Consider the following 22854-nt stretch of genomic DNA (forward strand, 5'->3'; position numbering starts at 1 on the left):
TAAATCTAGGATTTTCTAGGTTTTTTTGGTTCGTTCCAACGGTCAGACCTGTATTTGAAGTCCAGAGAAAATTTAAGTTTACTTCAAATGAACAATCACTACTTACCTTATAGTCTACTGCATGCAACACTGCTACAATGGTGTGACTATACATGTTCATTTAAACATTTAAATTGTATTGGTTTATTGAATATGATACACAAAGCAATTTGCAGGTGAAAGCAAATCACAAATTTGAGAGGAACATAATGTGAAAGTTAGATAGTTGAGTTGCCAAAGACTGTTCAATCTTTTATTTATTCTTTTCCCGCAATATATATATATATATAATATTATTATTATTATTATTATTATTATTATTATTATTATTATAATAAATAAGTAGTCACATAAACCAAAAAACAAAAACAAAGTTTGACTTTGAGGCTGAACTGCCAACCTAACTGGTGACATCCTTCCAGGACTGTCAGCTGAGCTAAAAAAAAAAAAAAGTGTTTAGTATCCCTGCAACTTGTCCATGACTGACGTCTCTGTTTATCACTTGGGAATCTACAAACAGATTCAGATTCTGATTATTTCATTTAATGCCATGTCAGCAATCAAAAGCTATTTTCATTGCAAAAATTCAATTACAAAAACACAAATATCATATAAATACAATAAAAACAAAACAAATAAAAACAGCAAGTCATATTATACATTTTTTAACTAACATAAAAATATCCAAACCGTTTTCAGGCATAATGTTATTAAATATGTCCTTAAGTGAAGTAACTTGATAAAAGAGCATCCTGCTTGTGTTAAGTCCAGGCCAATCTAATAAAATATGTTTGACAGATAAGGGAATCTTACAGAACATACATAAAGTTGGGGCTTCACCTTTAAGCAAAAAAAGAATGGGTCCATTTTTAATGTCCTTATTAAGAGTTTCGGAATCTACAAACATTGTTGGTTTTCCTAACTGTCAAAAACTAATAGGTAACTAGCATGGATTAGCTGCGGTCATTAACCAAGGACTAAAACAAACCAACGTAACCAGAAATATAATTTCCTAACATTCAATATCATAAAACACATTCTCACTTGTGAAATATAATCCCTTGCTGTCTGGTTTTTATATTTCTTTCGTTTGAACATCCAAACGCAGCACAGATGTCCGGCATTGTGCATGCATTTGAAGTACAAGAGCCCTGTACAAAGATGGCGGCAGTTTTGACGCATTTATAGGACCCCAAGGCGACATCTATGTATAGATATCTATGTTGTCTAGTGAAGTGCACCATCAGAACTTTGATATTTGGCCTTGATTACGGAAAATAACCCTGGTTGTGGACAAAGGGCATTAGATCAGTCAATTATGTATATAACCATGGATCTATTGCCACCTGAATTAAAAAGGTTCACAAATATATCCAGGGGACAAGCATGACATAAAGCAGAGCTTTTTAAGCTACAAACCTGAGTTCAATGTCATGGTCACAAGGTAACGACATTGGAGGTCAACAAGAAAAATACGAGCTCTACTAGTTTCTATGGAAACCAAACTGGTGGTCTTCTGCTTCTGTGCCGACCCTTCTATTTCGAGTATAATATCAGAAAAAACACCACTGTGAAAATGACAAAATATTTAATGACTGTGCAGTAATAGAGTTTACAGGAAACATGAAGAGTTACATGAGATTACAAGTTGCTCTACAACCAAAATCTGAAACATACCAAATAATCTTTAAACACCAGAATAGAAATCCAGCAGTTCTTTGGAGTCACTAAAATGTTACAGGCGAGTGTTCGAGTGTACTAATCAATCTGTGCTCAAGGCATTAAATTGCTTGGGCAAGATAACTAACAATAAAAGGAAGCTTAAGTGATTAATTCCCTTCTTTATTGTATTAAACCTCAGAATGGGAACATGGCAGTATGTGAGATAAAATCCCAAACTGCAGCAGCAGTTTCAGTGTCCAGCTCAGACCTTAGCTAATATCAGTCACTGATGAAGTGCACAAAAGAAACAGGGAAAGCTCCTCTTCTGGTCGGATCCCCTTCAATGTGCCCCACCTGAAAGATACAATACATCATTATGTGTCTGAGGTAAAACACTGGTGAATACATGGGTGTGTGTCTTGGTTCTGGTGTTGCTTAGTTAATGCCTGACTCCCTCCAACACTTCAAATAAACTTTGTGTGTGTGTGTGTGTGTGTGTGTGTGTGTGTGTGTGTGTGTGTGTGTGTATACTCACCCACCACTCCTTGTCTTCCTCTCCATCTACTATGATCACCTCTCCCTCACTGAAAGTCAGCTCATCTGAGTTATCAGCCACACACTTGTAGATAGCTTTCACCCGCTTAAGTTTATTTTTCTAACACACACAAACACACACATTACTTTTCACTTTCTTTTACTTTGAGTGTTCTCAGGTTATGCTGAATACTTTAATACACTCAGCTCATATGTAACTTATAATAGCCTTAAAAAAACTCATAAGAGAATGTGCATATTTGTAATTTAAATATATTTTAAATAACACAAGCAAAAGTGTTAGTATTATAAATAATACAAGCAAAAGTATTTTCTCCTCTCTGTATATTTTTGTGATAAATGGGTGTGAGACAGAACTGACTTACAGTTTGTGGCCCTCTATGTTTAGGGACAGGAGGTGGAGCAGGGGGTGATGTTGATACAGAACTCGGTGCTGACAGGGAAGAATCTTTTTCTGTACAAAAATGTAAGGAAATAAAGAAATTACACATCAAAAAAATACAAATAAGAATCAATACAACACAGTTTCTGATACACAATGCAAAATGTCCTAATAACTAAGCAAAAATATGAACATTTCTAATGAATGGTCTTTAGATTTGAAACCTACCGGTTGTTTCACCCGGCCTAGATCTAACTGGTTGCAGTTTGGGAGCTTTTTTCTCAGTTCTGAAATCATAAATTTAAGTGAAACTGTTTGAGGGTATAAAATACTAAGCAGCATTTGATATGGCACTCATTCAGGAAAAGGTGTGTGTGTGTGTGTGTGTGTTTGCATATGCGTGAACTTACCCTGGGATAGGTTTGAATGTAGGGACTCTGGGCTGTATTGGTACATTTGGTGGTCTTGGTTTGAATGGAGGTGGAGGCATTGGAGGAGGAGGGGGCACTGGGATAAGTGGTGGGGCAGTGGGAATAGTGGGAGCAGGAGGCTTCTGAACATTGGGCAGGACTGGCAGTGCAGGTGGCAATGGGGGCAGAGGAGTATTCTTTGTTTGGATCTTTAGTTCCGGGATATTTGGCTTCTTAACAGCTGGAGGAGGAGGAGGAGGAGGTGGAGGAGCAGGAGGAAGAACTAAGGGAGAGTTATCACCAGTTTGAGAAACACCATACTGTATTAGATCACTCAGCTAAAACTTAAATACCACGATTCCAGTCACTTACCATAGATGTTGCTGTCTGGGCTGGACGGATTGGGAGGGTCTGAAGAGGATCGTTGCCTCCCAACTGTCTCCTTAGACTTCCAGCTGGCAATTCCTGAAATGACAACATACAAATGTTGTATGCTGTATACATTCTCATTAATAATTCATATTCACCATGTACTGAATAAGTACTGTATGTTTTAGAATCACCCAGATGCTTACCCATGACTGGGTTGCGTGGAGGGAACTGTGGTATGGGGACAGTGAGTATGTTAGAAGGAGGGGGGCTGAGATCCATCATGGTGCCGTAGGTCTCGTTACACATCATGCTGGGGATGAAGCTTCTCTGCTTTTCCCGGACAGCATTGACCACATCCCGGGCCAGGGCAGTCATGTTGGGTTGCATCGAGGTGTTGCCTGGGATCAAGCAGCTTACAGGACGCTCCTCTCGCTTCTGAGGGATCGGCTACACCAAATGGAAGGAGAAAATTTTCTAATACAGTTGTTGCACATTGTGTGTACAATAAATATCTCAATATTATCCAATAAATTCTTAATAATACTTGTATAACAGAGGAACTGTATGCTTGAATGAGAAAACTGTAACAAATTATATCTTAGCAAGTGAAGTTAAAATAGTACAATATGTATAGAAATAGGTTTAATAATTTTTTTGGTTTTGGTCTATAAACCTTTTAATAATTAGTTTAATAATCTTAATTTTAAAATTTTATTCAAGATATGTGAACTTGCTACAATGTCATTTTTAGCAGTGAAAAGCATTATGGCATTGTGCACCTTGTCCTCCATTTCATCATCACTTTCATCCAGGTCTTCATTGTGCAAGCACCACTCATACTCCACATGCACATGGACATTAAACTTGCCAGTCTGTGCCTGTGTCAACTGTCACAGAGAGTTAGAGAGAAAATCAGCAATGACCATGCCATTTATTTGCATTAAAATACTTTAGCTACCCAAATATTTTCTTATGTAATTGAATACTTGATATAGTGGTTCTATAATAAAGCTCTTAAACAACAGACAAAACACGCTGTCCTTGAGTCTGTATGGGTTTCTTCCAGGTGCTCATTGGCCAATCATGTTGTAGCAATGCCTGGACAGGTTACGTTAGGAAAACTGTCACCTGATCTAACGAATTGTGATGGTAGGGTCAGAATTTGGTCAAGAGGCTGGTGTTGGTGGCACACATAACATCACATAGCATTTTCATTGCCACCGTCGGCTCCAGCTTGCTCATTACGGATATATTTTAGAGATATATATAGTAACTTAATTTTAAACTTTACATTTTTTTTTCTGTTTCTATGCTTCTGTTAAGCTGCTTTAAAACAATGTGCATTGTTAAAAGTGCCATACTAATAAATTGAATTGAATCCATCCTAGTATGATGTTCCTAATAAAGTGACCAGTGAGTGTACGCCAATTTATATATAGTGCATTTTTTTCGCACTATATTGAGTCATTCTGTTATTCAGTTCATCATCCATAACTGCTTAACATATTGCACATGAGAAGGTTAAGACGCCAGTACACCAGCAGTTAAAAATTGGGGAAATTGGTCCACAGCTGAAGGAAAACCATGTACCCAATAACCATGGCTCAGAATTGACTCAGTGACATACAGTACTACATGCTACACATTATTCATCAGGATTAAAATATTGTATTGATTCTGTACGGATTGTGCTCAATCCCAAATGTATATTGTTTTCTTAAAATACATTTGAAAACATTGATCCTACCAGCTCCTCACACTGTGTGTGCTTCAGCCTCCTGGCAACATCCAGTGGTGTCTCTCCAGCTTCATTGGCTAGAGACATTTAAAGTGTATTAGTTTAGGACTGTCTATTTATTGTTTTCTTGTATAATGCCAAGGGGTGCAGGAATAACAATATACCAGACATCACTTAAAAAAACACACAAATCACTCTGATTGAGTTTATTTTCGTATGAATCCAGATGTTAGATCTTACTCAAGGCGACAGAGGCTTTGCTCCGCAGTAAAAGTTTCAGACACTCGCTGTTGTCTGTCAGGCAGCAGTAATGAGCTACTGTGCTTCCTTTTACAGTTTGTTTGTCCAGATTCCCACTGCAAAATCACACACGCACACACACACACACACACACACGTGCCTTGTGTAAAATAAGAACCACAACAATGTCTTTTTATTCTTGATCAGCCTGTCATACCTGTTCTGGACAAGGAAGTCTACAATATGGAGGGAGTTTCTGTCTACTATTCGTACGGCCAGATGTATCGCTGTCTCACCCTGCTCCTGTAAGAGCATTGACAGACATCAATGAGAAGAGCCAATAAGTACAAGAAGTTTTTTTAGTTGTGAAATTAAACATTGGTTATACTGTATTACACAACAAATCAGATTAACAGTTAAAATATTCAAAGCAGTGCTTCCTCCTTTCTACTTAATGGAGGTCAGTGACCAAGAGTGACTCAGCTGCCAAGCTGTTTCATATTAGGGCTTTAAGGTCTCTATTTTCATGCATGCACAAGTGTAATTTTGTCTATCACTGCTAGCTTATTGCAAGTTTTTTGGGCAGGAGCCAAGTTCACTGTTTGCTTTGTGACTCATTTAGCTTTTTGTGGTTATATACAAACACACCTGTACTGGTGCAAGTAAAGCAATGCAACATGGGGAAGTGTTAGTCGAATTTTAATGGAACAGCCGCATTTTTAATACTCACTATATATTTAAAGATTGTGCTTGCCTTAATTGCTGCAGGGACCCTGTTAATGCCAGTTCAATGAAAAACAGTAAAAGTCTTTCAAACACACTGAGCATTGTTCCATTTTTTACAACACACACAAAAGTATCCGAGAAGACAGACGCCATATTTTCATTATTTTGTCCACCAACATATCAACATGAAAACTATTGTGTTCTATTAAATCTACGTAACTGTACATAATAACTGAAGTCACAACAGTACTTACACTAGATTCTTAAGGGAAGTGATTTGTTGAACGTTGCAGCCTTGTCACATCCTTTAATAATGATGTTCATTTGAATCCAATAACTTTTTACAATTGTGCCTGTCTTTGACTTATTATTACCAAAAGTCATTAAAATACTAAAGTCTCCACTATTTAACTCACGTGTTCACTGGCCATAGGGAAGGTCTCGGTCAGGTCCACTCCATCTGCGTACACCTGCAGCAGGGAGAAGATGTCACGGCTCTTCACAGCTTCGTACAGGCTGCGCAGTTTGGCAGTCGCATCAGTACGTCTGCGCTGAGCAAAGCGCTTCTCTATGTACTTAGCTGTGATGAAATCTTTGCGGCTCTGCCTGAAAGATTGATAAAATAATTCAACAATCAGCTGTGTAAATAAGGCTCAATTCAAAGATTTAGTGCATGGTTTCATGGTTTAAGAACAGAAATCGCTGACAGATTCCTGCGACTCACATGTCACTAGAGGGGTTGGGTTTGGCTATTTCTTCCCCTGATAGTTTTGCCTCCATGATGTCATTGAAGCCTGCATTTCCCACATTCCTTGCCAGCTGTGCAGTGATTTGAAAGATTTAGACACTTTTCAGTAATGTTCTGCTGCCAAATTTAGAAAGTTATCAAGACTCACCAAGAGTTCAGATGTTCCCAGCACATCTAAAGTTAGAGACTGTATTCTGGAGTAATGCACCCCCATTTCCCGATGGATACCCGAGCATTCGATGCAGATCAAAATGCCCAGGTTAGTGGAGAGCCAAGTTGGATCTGTGATGATAACATATACTGTATGTTACTTTACAGTTGAGTGCAAAAGTTTGTTTATAATAATTCTTTATAGTTGGAACTAAGCCATACACTCTCACAAAACCTATATGCTTTTTCTACAAACTTCAATTATGTATTCACTACAATTTCCTAGTAAGTCATTTATTCAGCAAATGACCTGAAGGTAAGTGGGAAGTTTCTAGCAGCAGGAGCAGGAGGATAAAATAAAGCACTTACTTGGAGCTCCACAGTCACAGCATACATCGTTGCCACTCATCCTCTTCACTTCACACACGATGGCTTTGCTAAGCTCCTGCACGATATTGTTCTCGCCCTCGTCCTGCTCCCCTTTAAATGCATTGTTCAGAGCCTCTTCTTTACTGTTCTGCAGCACAGACACCCATCTGCAAAAGTTTTAAAACTAGTAAGCAACACTCATACTAGTCATAAAGAAGTTTAATTCTGTTTCTCCATCTAAAAATCTGCACACTGAAACTCACTTTTGACATTCAGATTCATCTTCTGCCTGAAAATGATATGTACGGTCATCTGTTGCAACACAGAGGAGATATAACAGGAAGGTAACTTTCCAAAACTAATGTCATTTGTGGACAGCAAATTGAACCTTTAATACTGTGCTTGTGACTCACGGGAGATGAGATCAAAGCTCTTCTTTTCCTCAAGATTGCATTTCACTTGGCAGGTTAACAGGTTGAGTTTGGCTGGTGGTGTGTTCGCCTATAAAGAAATAAAGATGCAATAAACTGGAGCACAATATAGCCACTAGAAGAAGAAGCCTTTATTTTTGTCGAGTATATCTTATAGCACAGTATTTTTTTTCTACACATATCCCAGCTTATGAAGTTGGGGTCAGAGCACTGCGTCAGTCATGTTACAGCAGCCCTAAAGCAGAGTTAGTTAAGGACCTTGCTCAAGCGCCCAACAGTGGCAGCTTTCCAATCAAAAACCCAGAGCCTTACCCATTTGAGCCACCACTGCACCACAGCTGTGGTGGTAATTATGCATATGCAAGAATTCCTGATGAATCTAAATCGGTAGCCCATTTATTTTTTTCTTGTTTGTCTGTTGGTAGAAAATGCCACACATTTCACCGTTTACTGAAGGTGAAAGAACATCAAAATGAGTACTGTTAAATAGTTCAAAGAGTATATTGACTGAATGACTGCATTTTTTCCTGTATTTCCATAACATTAGCACTGAGGAATGTAGGGCACCAGAACAAGCCTAGCCAAAAAATAAAGGTTGTGAGTCTCAGAAATTAGATTCCACAGCAGGATCTTACTATTCTGGCTTTCCCCCCTTGATAGAACGAGAAGCTCTACCATCCTTGGTGTATCGCTGCTACTCCTCCAAATCAAGTGGAGCCAGTTGTTTAATTTACAAGAATGCCACATGGTCATCTAACATGAGAGCTGTATCGGGCAAATTCCAATAGACAGAGCTCTTGGGGCAGATCTCACAGTTGGCTTTGGAATGTCTGGGGATCCCCCAGGAGGTGCCAGGAATAAAATCTCTAGTCAGGGATGGACACGTTTGGGCTGACCTTCTCAGCTCACAGTGACCCACAGTTGCCACTGTGACCCCTCCATTAAAGGTAGAAGTGAATGAATGAAATAGTTAGTAACATTATTTATTTATTTCAACCAGAGCCCTTTTCCAGGACATTTCATTTACAGCATTTGGCAGACACCCTTATCCAGAGCGACTTACATTTAATCTAATTTTATACAATTGAGCAATTGAGGGTTAATGGCCTTACTCAAGGGCCCAGCAGTAGCCGCTTGGTGGACCTGAGATTTCAACTCATAACTGTCCAATCAGTAGGCCAACACCTTAGACAATGAGCCACCACATTCCCACACTAACATGTAATGGTGTTGGACCATTAAAAGACATGTATGTATCAAAACAAAGCTCATTTTATTCTGTTGGCATTAATTAGATGGTTAATGGAGCCTGTATTCCACACTTCACTGGTATTTGACACCTCTGCTCAAGCTCTTCCTGGCTGATTCACTATATGCAGAATCTTCAAACAACAAATTCCTGATTTAATAAAGTCAATTGATAAGAAGACATTTTTGGAAGACAAATTTTGATCAAATTTTTCTCTTACTGTTCCATGGCAAATGGTCAAATATCCACCTTTCACTGAGCACTTCCTTTTCTGCCACACCTTCCGCAGCCTGAAAACATCCCAAAGATAAAGAGACATTTTGGGTTAATTTATCCTCAAATGGAAATATCTACCTAAAAGTGTTTAATAGTGTTTAAATCATTTTCCTCACCCTTCGCTGCGTTTGGAAAGCATCCCAGAGAGTTCTGTACCATCAGCCTTGTTACCCTGCAGCTGGTGGAGACTGTAGCCTAAGCTCTGTTTGTTCTGAGAGTCCTGACAAAAACCAATCACTTAAATTAGGACTTTCAAAACATTCTTTTACCTTCTTTACCTCATCTAATATGAGACAAATCATCTAGTGTCCTATGTTTACATGCCTTTCCTATTTGCATTCAGAATTGGATGGTGAATAGGTGATTTTTGGAAATTACATCATGCATATAAGTGATACTATAGATCCCTGATGAAAACCAACAACAATGTCACTTTATTTTAAAACCAAAGAGACAGTTCATGTGAGTTTAATGGTTGTATAGACGTTATAATTACAATGGACCAAAAATGGCCAACATGTTAAAATATTAATATAGGAATATTTAAATATTATTCCTGAATGCAATGCAAATGTTGACTTTCTCCTTCCACTATTTATCTGTGTCTTTGTGTCTGTTTCTTAAGCATCAATGACCATTTGCTTTGTTTAATCACAGTACCGACATGCCTAAAAAATAAATATCTGGGGATTTAATGATAACTGTTTTTTTCTTTATTTAAGCTATTTCTTTATGTGTCTGAACAGTTGAGCATTTAGTGATGTTTGAATCATTCATGGCCTAAATAATACATTAAACATATGTTGTGCTATATCTGTAAGACAAGAAAAGGCCAGAGTTAGCCAAAATTTAAACAAGCCCCAATGAAGACAAGACCAAATAAGGTTTTAATCCAAGTGAATGCAAGACTAATTTAAGCCTGAGGCCAAAACACATAAAAATCGTTGCAGAGGCCAAGCCTTTACTTTATTAGTTTCTTACATGCATTGTGCCAATAATTAGGTCACATTTTCTATAAGAAGGAAACAATCTTTCAGTCAAAATGAAAACATTATTTTTAAAAAGATCAATACCACATTTAGCAAGAATACTGCCAAAGACAGAGACTCAGCAGAAATGCCAATAAGTTGCAAGTCAGTAAAGAAATTGTCTCAAGACTGGACTTGAGCCCTACAGCCCTAGATATCAGACACTGTAATAATAAAGCTTAAATAATATATTTATATATAGAGTCAGATGGGATTGAAACAGGGATACTAACTTTTGAGTTTGCCAATAAAAATAACTATTACCTATGCATTTAGGCCTGGTATTGTTAAAAGGAAACCCTGTTAAAAGTAATTGTGTTTTGTCCATAAACTGCAAAACAAACACTTTTTCTCACAGAAGCAAGGGGAGTTTAGAGCTCTAGAACTATAATAAAATGATGAACCTCACATCTTTTTGTTCTGCTTGTATGGAAGACTTCAGCATATCTCGAAGCTGAATCAGCTGCTTCTTTTCTCCTTCTTGTGCTTGTTTAACCTTTTCCATAGAAAGAAAGATTCCAATGAAACATTAGATGAATCAAAACAAAGATGTTAAGATGTTAAATCAGGAAAATCCCAAACTCACCCCTAATAAGTCTGTGGACAGTTTTTCCAAGGTTGGTTTAAGATTCTCGACAACTTTTAATCCATCCTGAAAGAAACTAGACAGAGAGAGCACTTGATGTCTCATTTCAACATGTCTCACAGAGCATTCACAAAACTATCTGCTTTATTGTTTTGTTTCGGTGAACATTTAAAACACTTACTTGCACTGTGCATGAAAATATTTGATGAGGTTCTGCACCAAGTCAACCCCCTTCCTGATTTTGATTTCATTCACTTTGATGAGATACTGAAATAAAGAACAGCCTTCAGTCTCCTGAACAAAGCCTGCCACAGCTGGCTGAAAAGTGATCCACATCCCTCACCTCACACATCTGGAGCTGAAAGGCTCGTCTCTCTTTTTCCATCTCCTCAGCGATCTCTCCTCCACTGACCTCTGCCCTTATCATCCCATGCTGCTTGGCATGCTCCCGCTTCTCTTTTTCAATCTTATTACTGCCACAAGAGAAGCAGAGTTAGTACATTCAGATTTATTCGTGTTACAGACCAAACCGAAAGCAATTTACTAACAAACATATATCTGGTTGTTGTGCAACCATGTTTAATGTCTAAACAATTAGAACTCAATGTCAACAGTATCAACAGATATGCCTGAAATACACTTAGGATGCTAAAGAAAAATGATTTCAGACATTTGACCTTGGCCATGAGTGGATCACTTCCAAATACTAATCACTAATCACTTGCTATGTATTATGGCTGTTCCATGTAAATCCTACAAATATATAACCACTCGCTTTTAACAGTCCTAACTAGTAGCTAGCTTGTTATTACGTTTATTATTCATCATCATTTATAAAGATTAAAAATAATCAATGTTGTTTGAATTCGCTGTAGTTCATCTTTTGTAGAAAATCAAAAGATGAGCTGTTTATGTGACTTGACTATATGTAGCCACAGTTAAAGTGATATACCAGTAAATGTCACAAATCAGAAACACTGTTATTTCTAATCATTAATGTTTATTTTTCTCACATGCTCCTCACATTGTGACCAGATATGACCAAAATAAAACATACCCTTGGCAGTAGCCCTTTTTAAAAATGTCTTTCTATAGCACCTTTAGTCCTCATTACAGTAGTACAAGCAAGTACTACAAATAAAAATAAAAACAGTGTTTGAGGTAACTTAAGGTATGTACTGTTTGTTCTCTGTTTTCAGTATTTGCCTGCGTTTAATCATTTTTGCCCCAGGCTTGCTCTGATTGGATGTAGGAAGTGAGCCAAAAAGAGAGGAAGAAATATAACTGAACTTTCAGAAAACTGAACTGATCAGCACCATCAACATACTTTCACATGACTTTCTCATATTATCCTATGCAAATCTGCTTTTTCCGTTTGTCTCAAGACGCCGAGCAAAACAATGCAATGTAGCACAGACAGTGAATTTGAGGCTGCACATAAAAGCCACATGACCAGTGGTGTTTGTTCAAGGCACGACTCCAGAGCATGATAAGCAGTGCAATAAGTCAAATTCAAAGGTCTGAAATGGCACTGACATAGCAATACATACCTTACATAATCTTAAATTAAATATTCAATACAGATTACAGTGCCTTGCAAAAGTATTAATACCCACTGAACTTTTCCACATTTTGACATGTTACAACCACAAAGAAAAATGTATTTTATTGGGATTTTATGAAATAGACCGAAAGAAAGTGGCACATAATTGTGAAGTGGAATGAAAATTATAAATGGTGTCCAAATTTTTTTTTACAAATAAATATCTGAAAAGTGTGGTGTGCATTTGTATTCAGCCCCCTTTACTCTTATACCCCTAACTAAAATCCAGTGAAACCGACTGCCTTCAGAAGTCACCTAATTAGTGAATAGAGTGCACCTGTGTGTCATTTAATCTCAGTATAAATACAGCTGTACTGTGAAGCCTTCAGAAGTGTGTTAGAGAACAATAGTGAACAAACAGCATCAAGAAGACCAAAGAACACACCACACAGGTCAGGGATAAAGTTATGGAGAAGTTTAAATCAAAGTTAGGTTATAAATTAATATTCTAACCCTTGAACATCTCACGGAGCACTCTACAATCCATCATCCAGAAATGGAAAGAGTATGGTACAACTGCAAGCCTAGCAAGACATGGCCATCCACCTAAATTGACAGGCCGTGCAAGGAGAGCATTAATCAGAGAATCTGTCCACAGGACAACTATTAGTCCTGCACTCCACAAATCGGGTCTTTGTGGAAGAGTGGCAAGAAGAAAGCCATTGTTGAAAGAAAGCCATAAAAAATCCCGTTTGCAGTTCGCAACAAGCCATGTGGGGACACAGCAAGCATGTGGAAGAAGGTGCTCTGGTCAGATGAGACCAAAATTGAACTTTTTGGCCAAAATTCAAAACGTTATGTGTGGCGGAAACCTAACAGTGCATATCAACCTGAACACACCATCCCCACTGTGAAACATGGTGGTGGCAGCATCATGTTGTGAGGATGCTTTTCTTCAGCAGGGACAGGGAAGCTGGTCAGAGTTGATGGGAAGATGGATGGAGCCAAATACAGGATCTTAGAAAAAAACCTGTTAGAGTCTGCAAAAGACTTGAGACTGGGGCAGAGGTTCAACTTCCAGCAAGACATTGTTTAAAGACAAGAGTGGTTTAAATCAAAGCATATTCATGTGTTATAATGGCCCAGTCAAAGTCCAGACCTAAATCCAATTGAGCATCTGTGGCAAGACTTGAAAATCGCTGTTCACAGATGCTCGCCATCCAATCTGACTGAGCTTGAGATATTTTGCAAAGAATAGGCAAAAATGTTACTCCCTAGATGTGCAAAACTGGTAGAGACATACCCCAAAAGTACCCTGCCACACTTTTCAGATATTTATTTGTAAAAAGAATTTGGACACCTTTTATCATTTTCCTTTCACTCCACAATAATGTGCCACTTTGTGTTGGTCTATCAATCCTAATAAAATACATTGTTGTTTGTGGTTTTGTCAAAATGTAAAAAAGTGTAATGGGTATGAATACTTTTGCAAGGCACTGTAATTAGCATTCATGGTTAATGGCTCAAGCTTGAATTATAACCACAACAGTTTTCAAGCATTTTCCGAAGCAGGAAACCACAGAACACTAGTTCACTATTATAACCACAGTGTCCACATTCTACAGAATACAATTTATTAACGTCTATTACATATAACATCTCATGTTCTAATTTTTATCTAAGTCATTCTTTTCAATTGAGAAAATGCTTCACCGCACAATGTGCTGAAACCAGGCATAAATGTAATGCTTATATCTAAGCTCATAATCTTCTGACCTAAAAAAGAAAAAGCACACTTAAAAAAAAACCAAAAAACAACAAGCCATGAAAGCACATATGTGTCGAAGTGTGACGCTTACAATTTGGTTTCATAGTCCTTGCAGGCTTTATCGAAGGTCTTCTTTAAATCCTAAGGACACAAATAAATCACAAACAAAAGGATAATTATTGAATATTATTAATATTAATATTGGTAGTAGTATTTGTAGTAATAGTAGTTGTAGTTCAGCTTTCATACCCCTTTCACTCCTTTCAGGTCTCCTTTCAACAGACTGTCTAAAGGAAAGGTGATGATGTTGTTCATATTCTGTAGCTGTGAACACAATATTTTGTTTCGAATTATTTTAACACAATCAAGTATTTTAATACTATCAGGTCTGTAGCGTGACCTGCTATGCAATTAATAAACATATACTACTATGCAATGAATAAATCTGCTAATCTTTTTTCTTCAGGGTTTGACACATTATCTAGCTGTGACCAAAGAAAAGACACGTATCTTATTAACACTGGCCTTCTACTGTAAAGCAATACAAAGAGTTTCCAGGTGAAGCAGAGATAGGAAGAGAGATAATGAGAGACTCACTAAGTTCTTAAAGAGTGCTGTGAGCTCTTTGGTGAAAACAGCAAACTTGATGAATGCCGACGCCACATCCGTGTTGTCTCTATACACACACGCCTCCCCAAACCTCTCCAGAGACTGAATGTACTGATCTTCATTATCCACATGAGCTAAAATAAAATACACACACATATACACATCATATACACATTGTGAACTGTGTACCTTTACTGATGGCTCACTAAACACATTAATGTATTAATATGCCCTCCTCAAGTACACAGTATAAAATGGATAATACAATAAATCTATTACATTCCAGCCAAGGTACAAAAAGTCAAGTAATATTTATACTGTAGCTCTGAACTGTGAACATTGCGCTGTGTTGTATAATGTTACTGCTGCTTCCTGTCGTATTATATTGCACACATCCAGTCATCCATCTAACTGTAAACTGTTTCATGTGGTTCATGAGAAAACTGAAAAAAAATCTTAGTGTTAATATAAACTACAGCCTCTGGGACTGTTTAAACTCCTACAAAAACAGATGTCAACAAAAATTCAGCTGCAGAGATTTTTTTCATTTGGATATGTCAAAAGTTAAAACACTGAATTTCTTTTAACATTTAAAAGCAAAGGCATGTTTCATGGAAATGTCAAACAATGAGAGAATAAAATCTTCTAATTATTACAAATGATCCTCATAAAACAACAATTTCTCACATATTTCTCCCAGCGTGAGCCACAATTCCGATATCACATGGATCTCTTTCAAACTTTTCACAAAGCTTGAGAATAAAAATTAAGTCATTATAGAGGATATAAAGGGTATTAAATACATAAGCATGTCAGAACTGAGTCTAAAACACCAAAGAGAGGGCGAGAGAGAGAGAGAGAGAGAGAGACAGACTGAGACAGAACAGGAATGAAAGGCTTGTTGAGACAAGTAGTCATGAGTAAAGGCAGAATGAAAGGTATGTGTAGAAAACTTGCAACACTTCTTCTTCCCACTTGACTAGAGTAACTGAATCTATTTGGATTTGTATACAAAATAATCTGTCCAATTGATTGTTACAAAAATATATTTACTACCGAGCCACACATTCAGGATTTTAAAACTAAACATGACTTGAGTAATAAAGAACGGTTTCCTAATCATTTACTCACTCACTCACACACTGACTCTCTCGCTCGCTCTCTTGTCTTCAGTAACCACTTTAACCTGGTCAGGCTTAGAGTGGTTCCCAGGAACATTGAAAATGAGTTGGGAATACACACTAGCACTATTATGAACACACACATATTCTTTCCCGCATTTACACCTACGGGCAATTCACAGTCCATCTACTGAAATGATAGCAAGAACCCAGAGAACCTGGAAGAACCCATTATGGACATGGACAGAATGTTTATTTTATTTATGGAAAACTGCAACAAATATGGATCTGAATTAATGATTAGTAACAATTCAACTATCAATATAACTATGAAAAAGATTAAGCTCCAAATTCCTGGTTTTATGCATACTTTGTCAACCACATAAGAGTTTTAGCGAGTGAACTCTCTCTCATTTCTTTCACAGCTTATTGTGAAAGAAATGAGTTTAACACTAAGTTTAGCATACGTTCAAGGTAAAACTCTTGAAGGTTTTGGTATACATCCACAGGATTTATACTACAAATTCCTTTGAGATTCTGCTCCATGTTGACATGATTGCATCATGCTGCAAATCTCCTGTTTTACCACATTCTAAAGTGCTTAGGTTTGGATTGTATTTCGTATTTGTGTTAACCGAGAGCATGCAGTACATTACAATAAATAAATAAGTACAAAAATTAATATATTAGATAGAGGCCATTAATGGTATAAATAATATGAGGTTTGTAACTTATTGGATAATATGTCAAATGTCTTACAAGTATTACAGTGGATGTTCTGTTTTCTCTTGCTCTTATCCTATTTACACTCTTTTCTTAAGGCTGCATTTTTTCTTTCCTCTTTTCTGAGTTTTTTTTTAGGTTTGAAATGAATTTATATACAGGTTTATTCTTTGTTATCCTATTAAAAATATTTTCTGTTGTTTTCTTCCATTCTTTACCATGTCTTTAAGTTGTACCAGGTTGCACAGTTGCACTTTATGTGGCTAGGACTACTTACAAGTCCTTAGCCCTGTCTTTGTTTTATGTAACACCACGGTCCTGGAGAAACTTTGTCTCATTTCACTGTGTACTGCAACAGCTATATATGGTTGAAATGGTTGAATATGGTTGAAAAGCTTCTTGACTCTTGACTTGACTTTTTGTAAACCTTTTTTGTTTTTGCTTAAATGAGTCTCTTCTATGAATACTAGTCTTTACACTTCTAATATATATATCAACATATATATAGTATATATATAAAAAAATATATTTACTGTATATATATATAAAAAATATATATAAAACAATTTGGATCATATAATTGCTGTTTTATCTAGTTTAGTATTTTTATCTAAACTGGGCTTCTGCAGCAAACAGCTATCAGATGAGCTTTATTAGAGGAACTGTTGAATACTGAATGTTCTTCTCATACTTACTTAGGCCAGAGCTGTATATGGCCTTGACAGACTTCTTCATTTTGCTCAGAACACTCCGGTCTGCATCAAGAGCCTACAAAATACAAGGCACCATTTTTTAAATAGAAATCGATGCATACACATACATACGCACAACAAAGAAGGTAATTGGATTTTGAATTGAATTGAATTGAATTGAAAGAAGGTAACGGTTTAGCAATAGGATTGCTGTGAACCTATTAGAATGATGATGAATTAGTGATTCAGATTTTTAGGGTCTAGTAGTAATGCCCAAGGCTTTATAATGATACCACATTGCCTCATGAGCATTATGCCGGGTTAAACAAAATCCATAATCTGCAAGAGCTAGTGAATTCTCTCCCAACTCCAGCACAAAATGCCATCACGTGCATGTAGATTATATTCCTCAGGTGAGTCACACTCTGGGAATTCAGAGCTCAGACAGACCAAAGCTGCCATGAGGGAAAGCCCTACAGCTCATAGATATGGTTTATACAGCCCATCCCCATGGCAATGCCACTTGAACAGAGCTACAGAGATTTTAGCAAACACACTCACCCTGGTCTGGTCAAAATCACTAAGATCACACACACACACACGCACACGCACGCACCCACACACACACCCACACACGCACACACACACACTCTTCTCCATTAACTGAAGCTCTTGACCTTCATCTGCATAATATTTTCCACTGCCATATGATTGGCTGGTTGAATAATTGCATGGTTTAGAGGTGTTTAAATGATGTTGTCTCCTCTCAGTGTAGGTAAATGGGTCTAGATACAGACACTGAAAGCGAAATGAATGCAAGCATGCTGTTGGGACTGAAAGTGAGAAGAAGAAGAAGAAGAAGAAGAAGGAGGAGAGAGAGAGAGAGAGAGAGAGAGAGAGAGAGAGAGAGATTAGTTTAGTTTTTAATTTACAAAGCACATTTAAAAACAACAGCCGTTGCAGCCAAAGTGCTGTACATCAAGTAAAAACACAATCCAAAATTAACCGAAAGAAAACGCATAAAATTCTACACCTTCAAACAGAGTTAAAACATACAGAAAAAAAGTGGGTTTTTAAAGCAGATTTAAGCAATGAGACAGTGGTAGCAGATCTTAAGAGAGAGAGAGAGAGAGAGTAGGGCAGGTAAAGACAGACCCACAGCCTTAGGGGGACACATTTCATAAAATCCACACACAGAACAACGAGGCAGGTTTCAGCAAGACCCAACAGAACTGTAGAAAAACTGGAAAGGGGAGTGCTGCATGTCAGACAGGGGAACCTCCCTTACTCTCTAAGTGGGATCTCACCAGAGCTCCCTATGGTCATGCAAATACAAACGCCCTTAGTTTCACATCTTTTACTCACTTTAGAATCCCAATCTTAACAATCTACCTGTCGATTTATCTATAACAAAATAACAACTAGACCTGATTTATGCTCAAACAACTGAGAAACGTCTGAGCACTTTTTACACAAGACGATAGAAGTATTCACATTAATTTGGGCAAGTGACCTTTGATAGTGGATATGTCCTTTTTATATTTTCACATACTCTATTTATATGTACTGCAAAGTAAAGAAGCATGCTTTCTCAATAGAACTGTTACACGATATTGTTTCCAATGTTTCATCATGCACTTTCAACTACTTTCTCTGAACTTAACACAGAATCACCAACAGCGAAGTACCATTCAGAATAATACTGTTAATTCAAATGTATGGAGATTTAACTTCCTTATTCGAGTGATTATTGTGTGTCATGACCTGAATCCTACAGTGTAATTATTGAAACCGATCTGTTAAAAACCTTTTATATATATTTATTTTATATATATATATATATATATATATATATATATATATATATATATATATATATATATATATATATATATATACACACACTCACCGGCCACTGCTCGTTAACGTAAATTTCTAATCAGCCAATCACATGGCAGCAACTCAATGCATTTAGGCATGTAGACATGGTCAAGACGATCTGCTGCAGTTCAAACTGAGCGTCAGAATGGGGAAGAAAGGTGATTTAAGTGACTTTGAACATGGCATGGTTGCTGGTGCCAGACGGGCTGGTCTGAGTATTCCAGAAACTGCTGATCTACTGGGATTTTCACGCACAACCATCTCTAGGGTTTACAGAGAATGGTCCGAAAAAGAGAAAATATCCAGTGAGCGGCAGTTCTGTGGGCGCAAATGCCTTGTTGATGCCAGAGGTCAGAGGAGAATGGCCAGACTGGTTCGAGCTGATAGAAAGGCAACAGTAACTCAAATAACCACTCATTACAACCGAGGTATGCAGAAGAGCATCTCTGAATGCACAACACGTCGAACCTTGAGGCGGATGGGCTACAGCAGCAGAAGACCACACCAGTACTAGTAAGGTGTACCTAATAAAGTGGCCGGTGAGTGTATATATATATGAAATTATATTGAAATTGAAAGCTTCCTGACATGAATTATTTGTAGCCCACTACCCTTCATCCTTAGCCACAATGGTACAATGGTGTATTTAACTTTTTAAACATGGGAAAGCAAAAACAGAGTGGAAGGGTACATTTGCAGAATTTTATTCCTTGATGCAAAATGAACAGCAACACAATATTGGCTTCATATTTGTTTTATAGAACAAGGGTTCACAAGATTTTGTATCCACACACCACTTTAAATCTAAAAAAAATAAATTCCATAGACTATCTTAGTACAGATTTATTTAATGAACATTGTTTAAATATGCTCTACATTTTGGAGCTTTCTATGCCTGAAGCTACCACTGACTGAAGATGTTAAGACCAAACTATACTTATTTACATGCCAACTTGTGCTTAAATGATTAAAGTTTGGCTTAAAATCATTTAAATTAACTTACCAGTCATACAAAACTAATAATTATTAGAACCCAGTAATAAATATAATAAATCATAATGATGGAATAGGATTGATTAATGACTATGCTTCACAGACCCCTGAGAGTCCCTGGACCCTACTTTGAGAAGCAGTGCTATACATGTACAGAGCAACATACATTTATTTCATTTTTTTATATAAAGTTGAGCAGTTGAGGGTTAAGGGCCTTGCTCAAGGGCCTATCAGTCGCAGCTCAGTAGACCTGGCATTTGTCCAGCCAACATCGTAACGGCTGAGCTATCACTTCCCAAATGATTTATATTTACCTTTCTGGCATCTCACATTCATCTCTTTTAAACAACTAAGTTGAGGTTTAAAAATAATATATCTGTAATTAAACCAATGGGGCATCATCAGTATCTTAGCATAACTGGACTGGGGTAAATTTACCACAATGACACTGTCACTCAGTGTCAGTGCATTTAAAAGTGAAACGCACAGTGAAAGTGGAAGTTCAAACAGCTACTTATTTTCTTAGTGAAAAAGCCTAAGTCTGGTGACTGAAACTGCTTCTGTGTTACGTACAAATCATCTTAATAGTCTTCATTATTGTCTAAATGCATACCGAAATCTGACACCCAGCACAGCCTTCGCATTCCTCTACTGCAGCCAGAAGAAAAACTGACAATCAGGACATTTGTATAGGAGCATTTGTCATTTCTTCCTAATAGACTATTCCATTTTATTCTGTAGAAAACTCAGTGCCTTAAAACTGATGCAGTTCCCTACTTTTGTTCCATAGACACTCCAGTCCTGATCTTACGTCCTAAACCTAGTTCTACGTCAAAGAAGTTCTACTTTTGACTTGGTTGTGTATTACGGTGTATGTATATATACTTGTGTAGCTTAGAGTGGTGTTGTGTTGGACTATGGGCGAGGTTCACCTTCCACAGCTTAGCAAACCTGTGGTTTCAAAGAAGGAAGTGATTTTCCTTTCCTCTCAGAGTTTAAACATTAGTGAATGACACCCTAGTAGTAAAGGAATGTTGTCTACAATGCTGTTAGTGTTTATTCTCTATAATAAACATTATAATCTGGACTGACTGGCTCACCTCCTCGAGTCCAGCCACTGTATTGCGACAATGTCCCATTCTGGTGGTGAAGATCGATGTTGTAGGAGCTTTATAATCCTCATGGGTGATGTCCATAAACTCAGACACTGTCAGCTGGTCCGGCATGATTTCTTTTTAACAACGCTCAAAATAATAATAATTACAAAATAATAACACAGTAAAGAGGAAGAAGATCAGAATGCGATCTGGACACAAGTTTAACAAGTGAGTTTAGACAAGTTGGTAGAGTTTCTTAGTAAAAAAAAAAAAAACAAATAAACAAACAAACCAAAAAAAAACAAACAAACAAAAAAACTACTGCTATTTAATACATAGGAGTAAATAAAAAAAGTAACACTAAGGAACAATAAGAGTCTCTAAGAAGTTAGAGATCTCCATCTTTGTTCCACTGATAATCCACCGCTGATCTCTCTCTCTCTCTCTCTCTCTCTCTCTATTTGTTTTACTTTCTCAGACCAGACGCAAATCCGCCCAGTCAAATAAACTGACCAATAGGAAAGCAGAGCGGTGTCAGACGGACCAATCACATGTTACTGTAAATGCATACGGGTTTATTATCACTCTGTACCTGTATACAGATCTAGCCTACAGTGTAACAAATTGCATTGAAGTGTGGCGGAAATACTTTAAGAAATGTTGGTGGAAATAAAAGGTTTCATGCTTGGCCACAGCTGAGCAAAGCTGGAATTCATTTGGCAAACAAAAACAAATTCAATATGTACAGTTTGCAAAAGCAACAATGATATATTTAGCTACATGTACAGTCACTGACATATAAAAAGGGACTTTATTTCAGTTCTCTTTCAGTTTTTTTTTTCAGGGCTTATAAAACTAGTTAGTCTTAAGCATTGTGGAGGTAGTAAGTGTGTATTTATTTTGTCTCCACCTGGTATCTGAATTATGTTAGTAAAATATAATAATAATCTCCACCTGGTATCTAATAATAATAATAATAATAATAATAATAATAATAATAATAATAATAATAATAATAATAATAATAATAAGAGTCTCTAAGAAGACGGAAAGCAGAGCGGTGTCAGACGGACCAATCACATGTTACTGTAAATGCATACGAGTTTATTATCACTCTGTACCTGTATACAGATCTAGCCTACAGTGTAACAAATTGCATTGAAGTGTGGCGGAAATACTTTAAGAAATGTTGGTGGAAATAAAAGGGCTTATAAAACTAGTTAGTCTTAAGCATTGTGGAGGTAGTAAGTGTGTATTTATTTTGTCTCCACCTGGTATCTGAATTATGTTATTAAAATATAATAATAATCTCCACCTGGTATCTAATTAATAATAACAATAATAATAATAATAATAATAATAATAATAATAATAATAATAAAGCAAATGGCTATAAATAGATACATATAATGACATTTTATTTGAATATATGATGTAATATATTCTATCATATATTCATTTAAATT

The 22854-nt window shown here is 36.9% G+C and overlaps 1 protein-coding gene across 1 annotated transcript; it reads right to left on the minus strand.

Moving 5' to 3' along the window:
- Positions 1–1610: 1610 nt before the first annotated feature.
- Positions 1611–21832, minus strand: asap2b (ArfGAP with SH3 domain, ankyrin repeat and PH domain 2b). The gene is made up of 28 exons (XM_060866409.1): positions 21392–21832; positions 17421–17493; positions 14870–15015; positions 14522–14596; positions 14364–14413; positions 11305–11434; positions 11143–11228; positions 10962–11037; positions 10785–10871; positions 9464–9567; positions 9292–9361; positions 7805–7892; positions 7655–7703; positions 7392–7558; positions 7021–7154; positions 6849–6943; positions 6541–6730; positions 5616–5701; positions 5399–5514; positions 5168–5235; positions 4200–4307; positions 3624–3867; positions 3421–3513; positions 3049–3331; positions 2867–2925; positions 2622–2710; positions 2237–2356; positions 1611–2055 (listed from the first exon to the last, which is right to left on the minus strand). Exons 1-28 carry the CDS (start codon positions 21515–21517, stop codon positions 1981–1983), a joined length of 3087 nt encoding a protein of 1028 aa, XP_060722392.1. The 5' UTR covers positions 21518–21832; the 3' UTR covers positions 1611–1980.
- Positions 21833–22854: the final 1022 nt, after the last annotated feature.

The sequence above is a fragment of the Tachysurus vachellii genome, chromosome 3 (genome assembly GCF_030014155.1).
Source record: "Tachysurus vachellii isolate PV-2020 chromosome 3, HZAU_Pvac_v1, whole genome shotgun sequence".
NCBI classification, from domain to species: Eukaryota; Metazoa; Chordata; class Actinopteri; order Siluriformes; family Bagridae; genus Tachysurus; species Tachysurus vachellii.

Excerpts from the sequence above, each read along its gene's own strand:
- asap2b (XM_060866409.1), bottom strand. The coding sequence starts at position 21,517 with ATGCCGGACCAGCTGACAGTGTCTGAGTTTATGGACATCACCCATGAG. Across the intron at positions 11,229-11,304 it reads TTCAGCTCCAGATGTGTGAG|TATCTCATCAAAGTGAATGA; the intron begins GTGAGGGATGTG and ends TCTTTATTTCAG. Across the intron at positions 9,362-9,463 it reads CTTTCCAAACGCAGCGAAGG|GCTGCGGAAGGTGTGGCAGA; the intron begins GTGAGGAAAATG and ends GGATGTTTTCAG.